This window comes from Sciurus vulgaris (genome assembly GCF_902686455.1).
Source record: "Sciurus vulgaris genome assembly, chromosome: 17".
Lineage (NCBI taxonomy): Eukaryota > Metazoa > Chordata > Mammalia > Rodentia > Sciuridae > Sciurus > Sciurus vulgaris.
In genome coordinates this window covers 41,571,799-41,585,346 of record NC_136478.1, presented here as the reverse complement: position 1 = coordinate 41,585,346, position 13,548 = coordinate 41,571,799, and the positions used below count along the sequence as shown (strand labels likewise).

Sequence of the window (13,548 nt, the reverse complement as noted above, 5' to 3'; positions counted from 1 at the left end):
TTGATGGGGTTCTGGGGTTGGTTGTGAGGAGGGAAGTTCTTACATGGTCTCCTAGGAATGGGGCCTCAGCTGTTTGAAGGCTGTGAGGCTTGGAAACTACCCCAGGATATTGAACATTAAGACTCTAATTAATTGTGAAAATTACAGGTTATCATTGGGATTCACATTGTTAATATCCTACTTCATTAATCCCTGTCTTCAAAAGCACATGTGTGGAAAGGAAGCCAGAAATGGTGATTTTGGATTTCTTGACGATGATAGGCAAGAAATGATTATTAATGTGAGCGATTTTAGGACTCAGTGGCTTTATTATTGTTTTGTTGGTTGGTTGGTGAGCTTTGGCTAGAGGAGGAGGTTCTATTTCTGTGTGAGTTGTGAGACTCTTAAACCAAGATTGCATTGCTGGCCTATTTCATACACACCAGCCAGCAAAACTTACAGTGCTCAGAGAAATCCCAAAGTTGAAGTCAGTAAAATGCAGTGATTTCTGCATTACAAGCCAAGAGTCTTGAGGATTGAATATTCCATTTGATGCTAATTTTCTACTGACGTTAGAGTCAAGTTTAAACACCTGGAAAACATAAGCCTGTGGAAACAGGTGCACTCAGGTAATAGCAGTTCCATTGATCTCACTCATCATTAACACATTGCTAGATTTTCCATTCTTTCCTATCCATGCATATTTTATGTAATTGAAATTATATTGTGTACTGCCTTTATTTTCCCTGAAAGAAAATCTTTATTTTTTTCTGATTACAAGAATAATATTTGCTTACCAGTAATATTTGAAATATATCAAATTTTCAGTGAAGACAACAAAAAACTCAAAAACTCACCAGCCAGGAGTGACTTATTGACATTTTGGTGTATGCTTTTCTCTTTGTATTAAAGGTTGTATTTTGAACCAGAATTTGAGATTGTGCTGTCCTTGTTGGCATATACCCTGATGGCATTATAGTGCTTGATGAAGAGTTAATTTCTACCCTTGCCTGGGGTCTGATTTGATACGCAGTCAGGTTTTGGTGTCACTAGGGGTGCCCATCCCTCTCAGATGTGTGACTATGGCTCTTCTGAAGAGCTGTTTCTTCTTGTGTGGCTTTGTTTCTGTATTTAGGGGTAAATCATTAACATTCTAGAATGCTCGTATGTGCAGACTTGCCTCTGTGTGCACATGTGTGCAAAATCAGAATCGCTGTTCATTTCCATAGTTGGAATGGAAGAGTTCTTGGTTTGAATTATTTCCTGTAAGGATCTTGTGCTGTCCTCAGGTGTCGGGAGTGGTGGTTTTTGGTGATGACCGTGTCTTCTGGTTCTTTTCCTGCAATTGGTCTGGGAGGTCACTCCCTGGCTGGGAGCATCCTTGTCCTTTTGAAGGTACTCCCATCCCCTTCTGCCCCATAATGTGGCCAATCCTTTCTTTCTGTGGCACTTAGGTAGGGAAGTCAACCCCTGAAGGCCTTGGCCAGGTTTGAAAGAGGAAGCTGACCAAACAGAACCAGGCAGCTTTTCTCACCTGCTTTTACTCCAAAAAAATGTTGCAAGTGATTGTCCCTCTTGTGCTATTGTTGGTTTGAGTCCAGCACTTGCATTTGTCTCTCTAAGCCTCTATCCAATTTCCTGTCTACACTGGGGATAATGCTGCACATTTAACCATCAATAGATTGCTGTGAGAATCAAATATGATGCTGAAAGGTACCTTTTTGAAGCATCAAGGAATACTGATGCCCTTGCTTGCTCTCCCCACACCCCTGCATCCAGGGTGTCTGTGTTTCTTGGTTCTGTGACATATCCTGTAGGGATATCCCCAGACAACATTTAGCTTGGGTGGACAAGCCCAGTATACCCATCTTGTCTGGGATGTCTGCCCTGGTCCTGCCTTCTTAGATGGAGGATAGTTGATTCTTCTAGATGTTGGGGCATGGGGTGCATCATCCTCATGGCCTGCTGTGAGCATGTCCCCTGGGTGTTGAGGGAATCAGACCTGAGAAACACTCCTCACCTTTGTTGAGCTTGGCTTTTCATTGACAGAGTAGGTATGGTGCCTTCCTTGTCTTTCCTGACACCAGCATTGGGATTCCATCTGTAATAATTGCCTCTGCCTTAGCGGCTGACTAGCTTCTATTAGGCAATGAGATTGCATTTAGGAATGTGTGAAGCCAGTGAAAGTCTTGGTATTTCCTGAGGAAAGAACCCATATGCATCTCCACACAACAGACAGGGTTTCTGAAAAGCAATAAAGACTAAATATTAGTAAATCAAGTTAGATTTTACTATAAACTGTTTATATGATGTGATTGCACACAAATTTTCTCCCCAAGGTATGATTATACTTGAGATGACCATAAACATTCTTTCAGCATGTCTATAAATGAAGACTTTAGCTTTCCTAAAATAAATATCCTGGTCAAGGCTGTAGTTTTACCTTGTGTATCAAACAAAACAAAACAAAAAGCAGGGGAAAACCTGGGAAGAATCTGTACCCTTCCCTGCTCCAGCTTTGCACACTTATGGGCTTCCTTACTTTCCTGAGGTTCTAATAAACAGTCTTCACCCATTTCCCAAATAAGTCTGCTGATGTACTGTCTCTTCTCACCACTGCTTCTTCCCTGAAGCTTCAGTCCTGGAAGCCCTACCTTCCTTCATCACTGCCCTTCAAGTAGTTATCTGGAGCCAGGGGAAGAGCCCTGGAGTGACCTGCACAGCAATGTCTTTGATATTTCTCTGGCCTAAGCTGCTCAGCTATAAGTCACTGCGTAAAGAAGATTGTTGGGGCTTTATATAGCACATACCAGCTGGGGGCGGAAGTGGCTTATTCTCAGATGATAATGTGCTTTTGTCAACTTAACCCTTCTGCAGGGCTGGTGTGAGGCACTGGCTTAATGGAGGATTCCAGAAGTGGTCCATTCTCTGAGGTGCCAGTGACTTGGTCCTTAGCCAGGTCAGAACTTAGTGGAACATAAAGAGAGAGAGTGCCTCATCCTGCAGTTTTGTCAGGGTTTGGTGATTTCTTCCAGTAGCACCTGGCTGGAAAAAAAAATTCCCTTTACCTCACCAAGACTTTTTTCCAGGAAGTGAATGTGTCACTAGATAATTTAGTCACAGGTTCTCAAGTAAGCTTGGAATTATCTTGCTAGAAATGATTTCATAAAGGACAAATTTCTAGATTTTCGTACTTATGTAAACATTACCCACAATGTGGCAATCTGGATTTATGAATTCGGTGGATCCTTGAAATGCAAAAAAGCAATGGGAGATGAGAGAATCTCCGTCTGTCAGGAACTTCCCCAGTGTCTTTTAGGACTTCGGCCCCATGACTGTATGGTCTGCTGCTTTTATAAGTATCTCACAGAGCAAGGCCCTTCCTTCTCCTGCTAGTTGGCATTGAAAGTAAAGACCAACCTGTCAGATGGTTTTCCTGCCTGAGGTGCTGGTTAAAATGGCAAGGACTAGGCCCATGTGGGTGTTAGGACTGAGGTTTGAGAGGGGAGGAGAGCAGGACAACCTGTTTCCTTCTGGAGGATGGTGGTGTTTGTGTGCTACATTCCACACGTGGAGATGACAAATTCCACACCTGTGTCGCCAGTGTGCTGCTTTCCTCACCAAGCAGCAGTCCTCAGAGCCACCACTTCCAGGTGGCCCTGCTGTCTGGTGGAGGACCGTCTGCTCTCTCCTGGTGAGCAGATCCAGGTATGGGGGATGAGGCCTACTGTTGCTGCTCTGTGATGAATGGCAGGGATGGTAGCTGGTCCTTCTGTGAGGGAGGGTCCACATCGATGTCTTGTGATATGTGGTAACAGGTGGTTTGGTGTCTCCTGCAGGAGTCTGAGGGATTTGGAGACAGGCTATTCCTTAAGCAGAGGATGAGCTTACTTTCTCAGATGACCTCAACTCCCATCGACTGCCTATTTAAGGTAAGACACTAAGACATCTTTGCCTACAAAAGGCAAAGGAATGACCATCTTTCAGCATCTATAAAACCCACCTGGTGATCTGTGCAAACTCTGAAGTACACTTTGTGCCAGTCAGGGTGGGTGGTAGGAATGCCAAGGTTTTAAATTCTGACTCAACCCATCTCCCAACCCCTCCAGTGTGTGTGGAGCTGTGACCTCACTGTACAGCCCACGAAAGACCTGGGCCGCAGAGTCTTCTGCCCGGGAGGTCTCAGTTTGTCCAAGTTCTGCTTGGTCCTCAAGACCAGCTCCCTGGCACCTTCTCTGGTAGCCCCCTCAGAGTCACTGCCTCTCCTGGCTCAAGGCACTTGTGTCCCAGGTGTTTGTGTGCGCACACCCTGGGCTGGGAACACATCTGGTTCCCTTGTGGTGAGCACATGGAGGCAGCTCCCTGTTCTGATGCCGAATGATCCCTGGGAAGGTGATGGGTGCCTTCTGGGTAGCTGCTGAGAGCTGGGTGAGGGCAGACCTCCTCGGGGTGCCTGCTGATGCTTCCAGGCTACCTGGTGCCACAGAGGGTTCCATGCAGGGAGCATGTCCAGAGACTCACAGGCTGAACCCTGCAGGTTGATGGGGCTTCCTGATAATTTTTCCCAAGCTGAGAGTCTATTCAAATTTAGGAGAAATAGGACTGAGGCTTTTCTAGTAAGGTATCAAAATCCATACTGAGGCTTAGAGATGTGCTGGGCTCTTCCCCTTCCCAGTGCTTCAGGAATTTTGTCATACTGGTTTTTTAATTATGGGAAATTTCTAAAGAGAATAGTATAATGAGCAGACCACCCAATCTTGTTTCATCTCCACCCTCCTCACTTTCCCTACACACCCCGATGATCTTGAAGCACATCTCAGGGAGTGGATCATTTTAACCATAAACACATAGATGTATGTTTCTGTCAAGAGTCAGAAAAGTCATGTCTTCAGAAATGAACAATTTCTTAATATTGACAGTATCTGGGATGTTGTCCTTTTTAGCACATTGCATCAGGGAACCAGAAAGAAGTGGAAAGGCTTCTCAGCCAAGAAGACCAAGACAAAGATGCCGTCCAAAAGATGTGTCACCCGCTGTGCTTCTGTGATGACTGTGAGAAGCTCATCTCTGGGTAAGAGGGTGCTGGTGAGGCTTGGTGTGTCAGGGAGCAGGAGACCCGAGACTGGGGGAGTGTCCCACCTCCTTGCCATGGGATTGTGAATGTGGCCTTATTCTCACTGTACCTCAGCTGCTTCTTGGCAGGTGTGGGCAGTGATGTCTCTCTCTTTGGAGAGTTGGGTGAAATAGGTTGTAAAAATACCTACTGGGTATACTACTGGGCCAGATACCAGGGCAGGCTACAGCAGGACCTGTCACAGCCTCAGAAAGGGGGTTTCAGGATGGGGGGATTTTTACTTTCCATGGTAACATTTTTGGTTTCCCGTTATCCTAAACAGGCTGTCTTGTGGGGTGCTGAGGCCTAAAGGATCGATGGGGAGAGAACACTGAAACTGTGGACCTCAAGGTCCTCACCCTGTAGGAATCTGAGCAGGAGCTGCTTAATCCCTGGGACAGTAGAGATAGAAGAGACCCATCTTGGGTCACATCCCATGATCTCTCTTACAGCCCCAAGTCACTGGCATGTCCAGCCTGGTCAGGAAGAGGCTGTGCCAGGCCCTTTCATGGTGTTTTTTTTTTGTGTGTGTGTGTGTGTGTGTCTTCCTCTATTTTAGGAGGCTGAATGATCCCTCAGTTGTCACTCCATTTTCCAGAGATGACAGGGGTCATACACCTCTTCATGTGGCTGCTCTCTGTGGTATGTGGTCTTGGGCTGGCTCCTGTGGGTTATTGAGGCAAGCGGGTGGCACAGAAATGTGACCCAGCCCAGGCGTGGCTGATGGGGGTTGTGGAAGGGATTGTACTGTGCGGCTAGCACATGAGGGCAGGAGAGAGAAGATGGCTCCGGGCTACCTCCTGGGAGATGGGCAGATACACATGGTTCTCACTGTGTGGAGATACTTCCAGATACTGCCCTGGCTGCTGGGCAAGTGAAGGAGGACTGGCATCCCAGCTATGAGAATGGTCTCTGGTTGTCAGTTTGGGGTTCTTATAACACTGGTTTTAAAAGATAATTTTGAGCCAGGCCTGATAGCATGTGCCTATAATCTGAACTTTTTAGGAGGCTGAGGCAGGAGGATTGCTAGTCCAAGACCAGCTTGCATAATACAGCAAGACCCTGCTTCAAAAGAAGTTTTTTTGTACTGTCTTTAAAAGTGTATATTCAAGGTAGAAAACAGACTGCTCCAGGGTCACCAACCATCCTCTTATCTCCCTGAGATAATTTTGATTCATTAGTATCTAAAATTTCTGCATGCTTATATGTATGTGTATATAAAATGTATGATATTGTGGGGCTCATGCTATTCTGAACTGTGTTGTTTTTCACTTGTCAATGTATCAGAACACTTCTCCTTGTCAGTATTTTGAATGGTTTTACAATGTTCTACCCTATAAGTTGACGAATCACGTACTCTCCTATGGATATTGAACGCTCTTTTCCATTGCCTTTTATTGCCAAAAGGTAGACCTGGTCTGAGTCCCCAAAGTATTCTGAGTCTGCAGAGCCTGACTTGACATTAACTCTGGCTCCTCTCAAACAAGAAATATGTCTCCTTGTGTCTCCTGCCAGGGCAAAGGAGGGTGAGGTGGTGCTGGAGTTTCACATTAGGTATGGGAAGGTCATCTCTTTCCTTCTCCATTCTGAAGTCCTTCTGTTCTGTAGGGCAGGCATCTCTCATCGACCTCCTGGTTTCCAAGGGTGCTGTAGTGAACGCCACAGACTATCACGGGTCAACTCCTCTTCATCTGGCATGCCAGAAGGGCTATCAGAGCGTGACGGTGAGCAGCAGGGCCTTCCTGGTGCTCAGATGAGCTCAGGTCTGCATGGGGGCTTTATGGTCAGGCTGGCTGTGCTGTACCCCAGTCTCTCCCAGTGCCACACCTTCTTCATTCCGCATGGGTGCTGCTGTCGCAGTACAGAGGGTACTAGGAGTCCAGGGCCCCTGCCAAGGGCTGCTGGACAAAATCCTTAGGTTAGGATGTGAAGCTTCCTGGTCATCTGCAGAAAGAAGGGTGGGACTGTAGACTTTTTTTCTTTTATCTCTAAACTTTTGGATAGGAAAAATGAGTACGGTAACAACATTTTAATAGGAGTACAGTTTGAGTGTCCCTTATCTTAAATGCTTCGAAGTGTTTTGGAATTCAGGTATTTTTGGACTTTGGAGTATTGGCACATTTCTAATGAGCTATTTTTGGAGTGGGACCCAAGTCCAGACACAAAATTCATTCAGATTTCTTATATACCTTATACACATAGCCTAAAAGTAATTTTATACTGTATTTTAACTGTGCCTATTCTTGACCTTGTTTTTTGAGGCCAAGTATGGAATTTTTCACTTGTGATGTTAGTGCTCAAAGTTTCAGATTTTGGGGACTGGGGATGTGGTTCAGAGGTAGAATACTTGTGTAGCACATGCAAGACTCCAGGGTCCATTCCCAGTGTCACGCACGTGTGCACGTGCACATGCGCGCGCACATACACACACACACACACACACACACACACACACACACACACACACACACACAGGAAAGAAAAAAGAAAACTAAAGAAAAGTTTCAGACTTTTGGAATATTTTGGATTTCACATTTTGGGCTTAGAAAGGCTTAACCTATAAAAATAAATAAGATTTAAGATGGGAACAAATGACCTCCCCCTGTGAGCCTCAAGAACACACTTCCTGCTGGGGCTCACCTGCTGTCTTCTCTCCTCTGCCAGCTGCTGCTGCTGCACTACAAGGCCAATGCTGAGGTGCAGGACAACAATGGCAACACCCCACTCCACCTGGCCTGCACGTATGGTCATGAAGATGTAAGTGGCACTGGGAGAAATGTGAATTTCTGACTAGTTCAATTTTGTGTTGGTAAATTATCGGAACATTGGCGTGTAATTTTTTAATTAAAATTTTTAAATGTATTACGGATACTGAATCAAAGTAACAGAAATCTAAAACTTAATTGCCCATTATCTTATCTTCATCCCATTTTCCTTCCTTGCCCATTTTTCTTCATGCCTGCTGCCATCTGGTTCTTATTTTTGCATATGATCAATCTTTCCCTTTGATAATAATGTCTAGGAATCTTATAAGTTTCATTTCCTCTTACTGTTTTATTTTGTATGTGTTATTTTTTGCTACTCACTCTACCTTGTCCTCCTCTCCAGAGTTATATAAAGATGGATTTATATATATGCAGGGTTTAGGCTGAGTTCGGTGGTTGTTGTATGGAAATGGGATCACGCCCTTCTATTTTTATGCACTGTGCTTTTTACCTTAGTGCTACTTATGGAAGTCCTCTAGGTCCACCAGTGTTCATTGCACCCATTCTTTAATAGCTGCACGATGATCTGCCATGGATTGTGTCAAGGGTCTTTAAGACCACCTACAGGTTTAATGATTTCCTGGTACTCAGAATACAATCATACTTCTTATGACTGTGGTTTATGACAGTGAAAGGACACAGAGAAAAATCTGCAAAGGGAAAAGGACAAGGATGAAGTCCAGAGGGAACCAGCGCTGAGCTTCAAACAGTCCTCTCTCTATGAAGTCACAAAAGGATGTGCTTAGTTCCTCCAGCATAACATAACAGCACACAGGCAATGTGATCTGCCAGGGACGTTCATTAGGGATTTATGTTATTGAAGACTAGTCATCTGAGCACCCTCTCAATAGCATGAGAAATTTCATTCTCTAGAGGGAAAATAAATGTTCAGCATAAACCACATTGTTTTACAAAACAGGAGGCCCCGTGAGCCACCTTTTCAGTTATGGAACTGTGGGAATGATCCCCAAATCCAAGTGCCCCAGGAATTGTTGCAGGCCAAAGACCAATCCTGCAAGCAGACTTATAAAGGACAGCATTCTGAGGAATGATCTGCCATGGTAACTGTCCTGTCCTTGGAGACACAGTTTCAGTCAGCCATTTCTTATTGAACTTTTGAAAAACTGAGATGTCTTGATCAGATAGCATGGAACCCTTGAGTTATACTGTCCATTGCTGCACCTTTGCTTGATGAGTAGAGCCTTAGTTGAACCAGAACATGAATTGAGCATGACCACAGATGTTGATGTTTTCCAATTTCTCTGCAGTGTGTGAAGGCTTTGGTCTACTACGACGTGCAGGCATGCAGACTGGATATTGGTAATGAGAAAGGAGACACACCCCTACACATAGCTGCACGTTGGGGTTACCAGGGCATCATAGAGACGTTGCTACAGAATGGAGCACCCACAGAGATCCAGAACAGACTGAAAGAAACACCGCTCAAATGTGCACTAAACTCCAAGGTAGCTCTTTTCATCTCTTAGCAGCAGTATGACTGTAGAAAATCAATGTCCATAGATTGGCCTTGCTGGACAATGTGCATTAGTGCCTGAGGGCAGAACTTGGCCTGTGTGCGCTCTGCTACATTTGGGACCTTGTTGTTAATAGGTTTTACTTATTTATATTATTTTCAGTTTCACTGCAGTTTTTCTCAGTGCTGTTGTTCCAGGAGCCATTCCCAGCAGAGTTGGCCCCAGGCTCTGAGTGCTTTGTGCTCACCAGCAAATGGACTGGGTGAAAAATGGGACAATGGCTCTGGATGAGAAAAGCAAGGGCAGGGAATTGGGAGAATGAACACTGTCTAAACCCTGTTTTCTATCACTTCAGCTTGTAGAAACTTTAGTTGATTTTGAACATCATTGGGTATAGTTTCTTTCACAAATGATTTATAGTAACTCACTCCCCTTTTCCTGGTAATATCTTCTGGAAACATGGTTTTGGCATCCTGTGGTGAAAGTGTTCCCCATTCTTTATGAGCAGGGAAGGGGGTGGCTCAGGGAGACCAGTTCCTGTATCCCTGCCTCTCTGGTGGGCAGGGTACCTAAGAGAGGCAGGTTGGAGGACTTACCAGAGAAAAAACAGTAGGCATATGAGGTGTAGCCCTCTGTGGGTGCCCAGAATATCAGTGATTCGTGGCTCACAGAAGTGATTCCATTTTATTAGAGTACTCCGGTCATTGCCCTTCACCCCGGCCTAACTTCCTGCCTTTTGATGTTTTACCTGCTCTCTTTGGTGGTTTCCAGTTTTCCCTGGTTCATGTGATCCAGGGAGTTCTTTCAGCTGTTCACAACTTATTCTGGGAGTAGCACAATTTTTGTCTTTTTGAAACCTCTTTATTGAGGTATGACTGACATATGAAAGGTTGTACACATTTCAGACATATGGCCTGATGGATTTGGAGATAAACATTCACCTTCACTTATAAATGAGATCATCACTATGATCTGTGCTATAAACGCAGCCATCACTAAGTGTGAGTTTATTATTTATTATTGTTTTTGCGTGTTGTAAGAACACTTAGCCTAAGGTCTGTGGTAGCACTGGTTTTGAAGGGTTAAGTTCTTGCCCCTGGTTCAGGGGGTGTTGACTGTACTGCCCCCCAAATTCACAGTGTCTCAGTTTTGCAGTAGCTAAGAGGCCTGAGGAGTGCCACCCTCGGTCTGATGTGCTGGGGAACCTCAGCAGGATGGTTCTCCTGCCCTTGTGGCTTATACCAAAGGCCCTTCTGCAAGGAGAGTTGCAGAGAAGAGAGAGGCTGCCCTCTTGACATGACTCTGAGCTGCCCCTGCTTGAGATCTGTGGGTGTAGGTGGGAAGGTCACTCTCAGTGGACAAACCAGCTGGGGGCCAGACAAGGAAGCCTTTGAGGTCTTCATAGGTAGCACTGACACCCAGTTGGACAGGAGGAGCACCATGTGCTGGGAGGAAGCCCTGCTGTGTTCATGTGATCCTGAATAAATTCCCACCTGCTTCAGGTCTTGGTTCCACCTGAGCAGATCTGCCTGGGCTGCAGGACCTATGACTCCTGCTATGCTGAAATTCCAAGTGGACAGGCAGGCAGAGAGGGAGTGGGTGATAGTGTTTGTTGCAGCCTGTCTCATTCAGGGCTTTTAATTTCCTCTTTGTTCTCCTAGATTCTCTCTATAATGGAAACCCATCATCTGTCCTTGGAAAGGAGGCCCAAGGAAAGGAGATCTTCTGAGGTGAGTCAACAGGGCTGTGCTCATTGTTCGTGTTGGAGCCCAGGGGCTTCTCCTCTGGTTCTCACGTGTCTATATCCCCATGTCTCATCTGGGTTCTTTTACTGCAGGTCCCCACACAGTCCCCTCAGCGCTCTGTGGATTCCATTAGCCAGGGGTCCTCCACCTCCAGCTTCTCTTCCATGTCAGGGAGCTCCAGACAGGAAGAGACCAAGAAGGACTATCGAGAGGTAAGGCCTCCAGGTGGGAGGTCAGTGAAGGGGACCTAGTGGCCCTGGTTTTGAGGCATCCTGGTGAGAGCTGCCCATTCTGCCTGTTACTCATGCAGCTACTCACACAACCTCTCCTCTGCGGAGGCCAAGGTCAGTGCCCTCTGTGTGTATGAGAGAAAGAGAGAGAGAGAGAGACAGACAGACAGACAGAGCAACAGACAAAGATACAGAGACAGAATATATTCTAAGAAGAATATAAGTAAAGCTACCTATAGTCCCACTGGTTTCAGACCTCTTATGAAGTATGTTCTGTGCCCTCTCCCTCCACACTGACCCCTGAGCACCCAGTTTAATCACCTGATGTGATTAAGTTCCTGACTTTTCGCTGAGTTTAGGTAAACATTGACATATGGACAGTTTGCATTTTGTAAAAGCTGATTTATAGCCTGAGGTTTTTTTTTTTTCCCCTTTTAACTTGTCTTAGAGTTGATTCAGTGTCAGTCCAGGGGAGCTGCCTCATTGTTTAACTGAGGAATGGACCATTGGATGACACTTGCTTAGCTCCTTTGATGATCTTCTGACTGCCCTAGTGCTCCCTGCAACCCCAAGCTCAAAGAGTACAACAAGCTTAGCTCCATGGGAACCACAGCAAAGAACGCAAGAGATGTGGTCCAGTGTAACAGAAGCCTGACATCATCCTTGGGAGGGCTGTTCACCCCTGTGGCACCCTTAGCCTAGTGTTAACAAGACCCAAGTATGCGTGGTTCTGAATCAGGGTGGCTGTCTCCTTAGGTGTCTGTCAGGGTTGCCGTATCTCACCTTCACATAATTAATAGTTACATTTTACAAGTGGCAATGACACTCACACTTTCCAGATTCTGCCCAAGCAGCTTTAGGGTTTGTCAGAAGGTAATAAATGGGCCACTCTAACACCACATGCTGAGACAAATGAAGGCCACTAGGTTTTCAGATGTCTCTATTATTTCTGTTGATATTTTATTATTAAAATCTTTGTCTCTATTATTTCTGTTGATATTTTATTATTAAAATCTTTTCCCTAACATTCTTTTTCCTTTTATTAAGGTAGAAAAACTTTTAAGAGCAGTTGCTGATGGAGATCTAGAAATGGTGAGTTTTTGGAAGAGCATTTTAAAAGCTTGCTGTCAGTTTAAAAAGGCTATGCCTGTGTTTCTTGTCGCCAGTCCAGTCTGGAGCCGCATGGCTTCTTTGTTCAGCTCCACAGAGAAGGTGGCATATTGAGTGCATGGTGAGGTCATATTTTCCCAACAAGTAAGGAGGTGCATCGTGAATGTGGCTCCCGCCTCGTAGATGTTCCTATTCCAGCAGTGTGACGAGATGTTGGCAAGAAGCCCAGCCATACCCAGTGGCACAGATTGTGGGCTCAGAGCCCAGGCCTTCTGGCCAGGGAGCAAGGTGGGCTGCCTGGTAGTAAGAGACTGTAGGATTGTGGGGGGGGGAGGAGGTGGCAGAGGCCAAGGCCAGGCCAGAGCTGTGGCTGGATGGCATGTGGATGGCTCCAACTCTTGGGCCAGGAGGCTGAGATCTGAGGCATGGGGCTTCAGGGAGTCACAAGCAGGGGTCTGGGTAAGGTGCTCTGGGTCTTTAGCTAGAGAGGAGGGAAGGACCTGTTCTAAGCATCATTGTTGGGAGAGGGCACATCTCGTGGGAATCAGTGGAGATAGCCTTCATGAAATTCCCAAGGTGGTTTCCCTGGCATCCTTTGGCTTCCTGAAAGGGGTGTGTCTTCTACTTTGAGGAGTGAATCAGGTGCTTCGAACAAACAGATAAGAGCTCAAATACATTATCTTGAGAGAGCAGTATGGTGATGTGTGTTTTTCACTGATGCTTGAATTTAAGGTGGTGAGCAGAAATTGCTGGGGCCAGATTCTTGCAGCCTTTGGGAGGCAAGAATATGAATTTAGTTATCAGTATGTTAGCCTTTGCCTGGAGGCCTCTGTCAGTTTGTCAAAATCAAAATGACACGCAGATCCTCTCTGGGAACATGGGCATCTGTGTCTGGCTGATGCTGGGTAGCTCCTTTCATGAGACCAGCCCCAGGAGAACTCAGCATTCTTCGCAGAAGCAAAGGAGGGTGTCTGTAGATACTAAGAGCCAGGGTGTGAGCCAGTGGCTCAGCCTGTGTGAAGAAGTACTAACAGGTATCCCGTGAAGAAGTACTAACAGGTATCCTGTGGCATTACACATCTGCTCTGTTTCCTACTGGGAGAGTGGGGTGGGCCACTCATGAAGCACATG

The 13,548-nt window shown here is 45.7% G+C and overlaps 1 protein-coding gene across 3 annotated transcripts in view; it reads left to right on the top strand.

Moving 5' to 3' along the window:
- The window catches only part of ANKRD27 (ankyrin repeat domain 27), a 61,971-nt gene that overhangs the window by 33,523 nt on the left and 14,900 nt on the right, over nucleotides 1–13,548 (top strand). For all 3 annotated transcript variants that reach the window (XM_079117108.1, XM_079117107.1, XM_079117106.1), the window contains 9 exons: nucleotides 3,819–3,911; nucleotides 4,923–5,050; nucleotides 5,652–5,734; nucleotides 6,701–6,816; nucleotides 7,757–7,849; nucleotides 9,126–9,323; nucleotides 10,994–11,062; nucleotides 11,170–11,289; nucleotides 12,355–12,399. In XM_079117108.1, coding sequence (XP_078973234.1) covers nucleotides 3,819–3,911; nucleotides 4,923–5,050; nucleotides 5,652–5,734; nucleotides 6,701–6,816; nucleotides 7,757–7,849; nucleotides 9,126–9,323; nucleotides 10,994–11,062; nucleotides 11,170–11,289; nucleotides 12,355–12,399 — 945 coding nt within the window. The remainder of the gene's footprint in view (nucleotides 1–3,818; nucleotides 3,912–4,922; nucleotides 5,051–5,651; nucleotides 5,735–6,700; nucleotides 6,817–7,756; nucleotides 7,850–9,125; nucleotides 9,324–10,993; nucleotides 11,063–11,169; nucleotides 11,290–12,354; nucleotides 12,400–13,548) is intronic.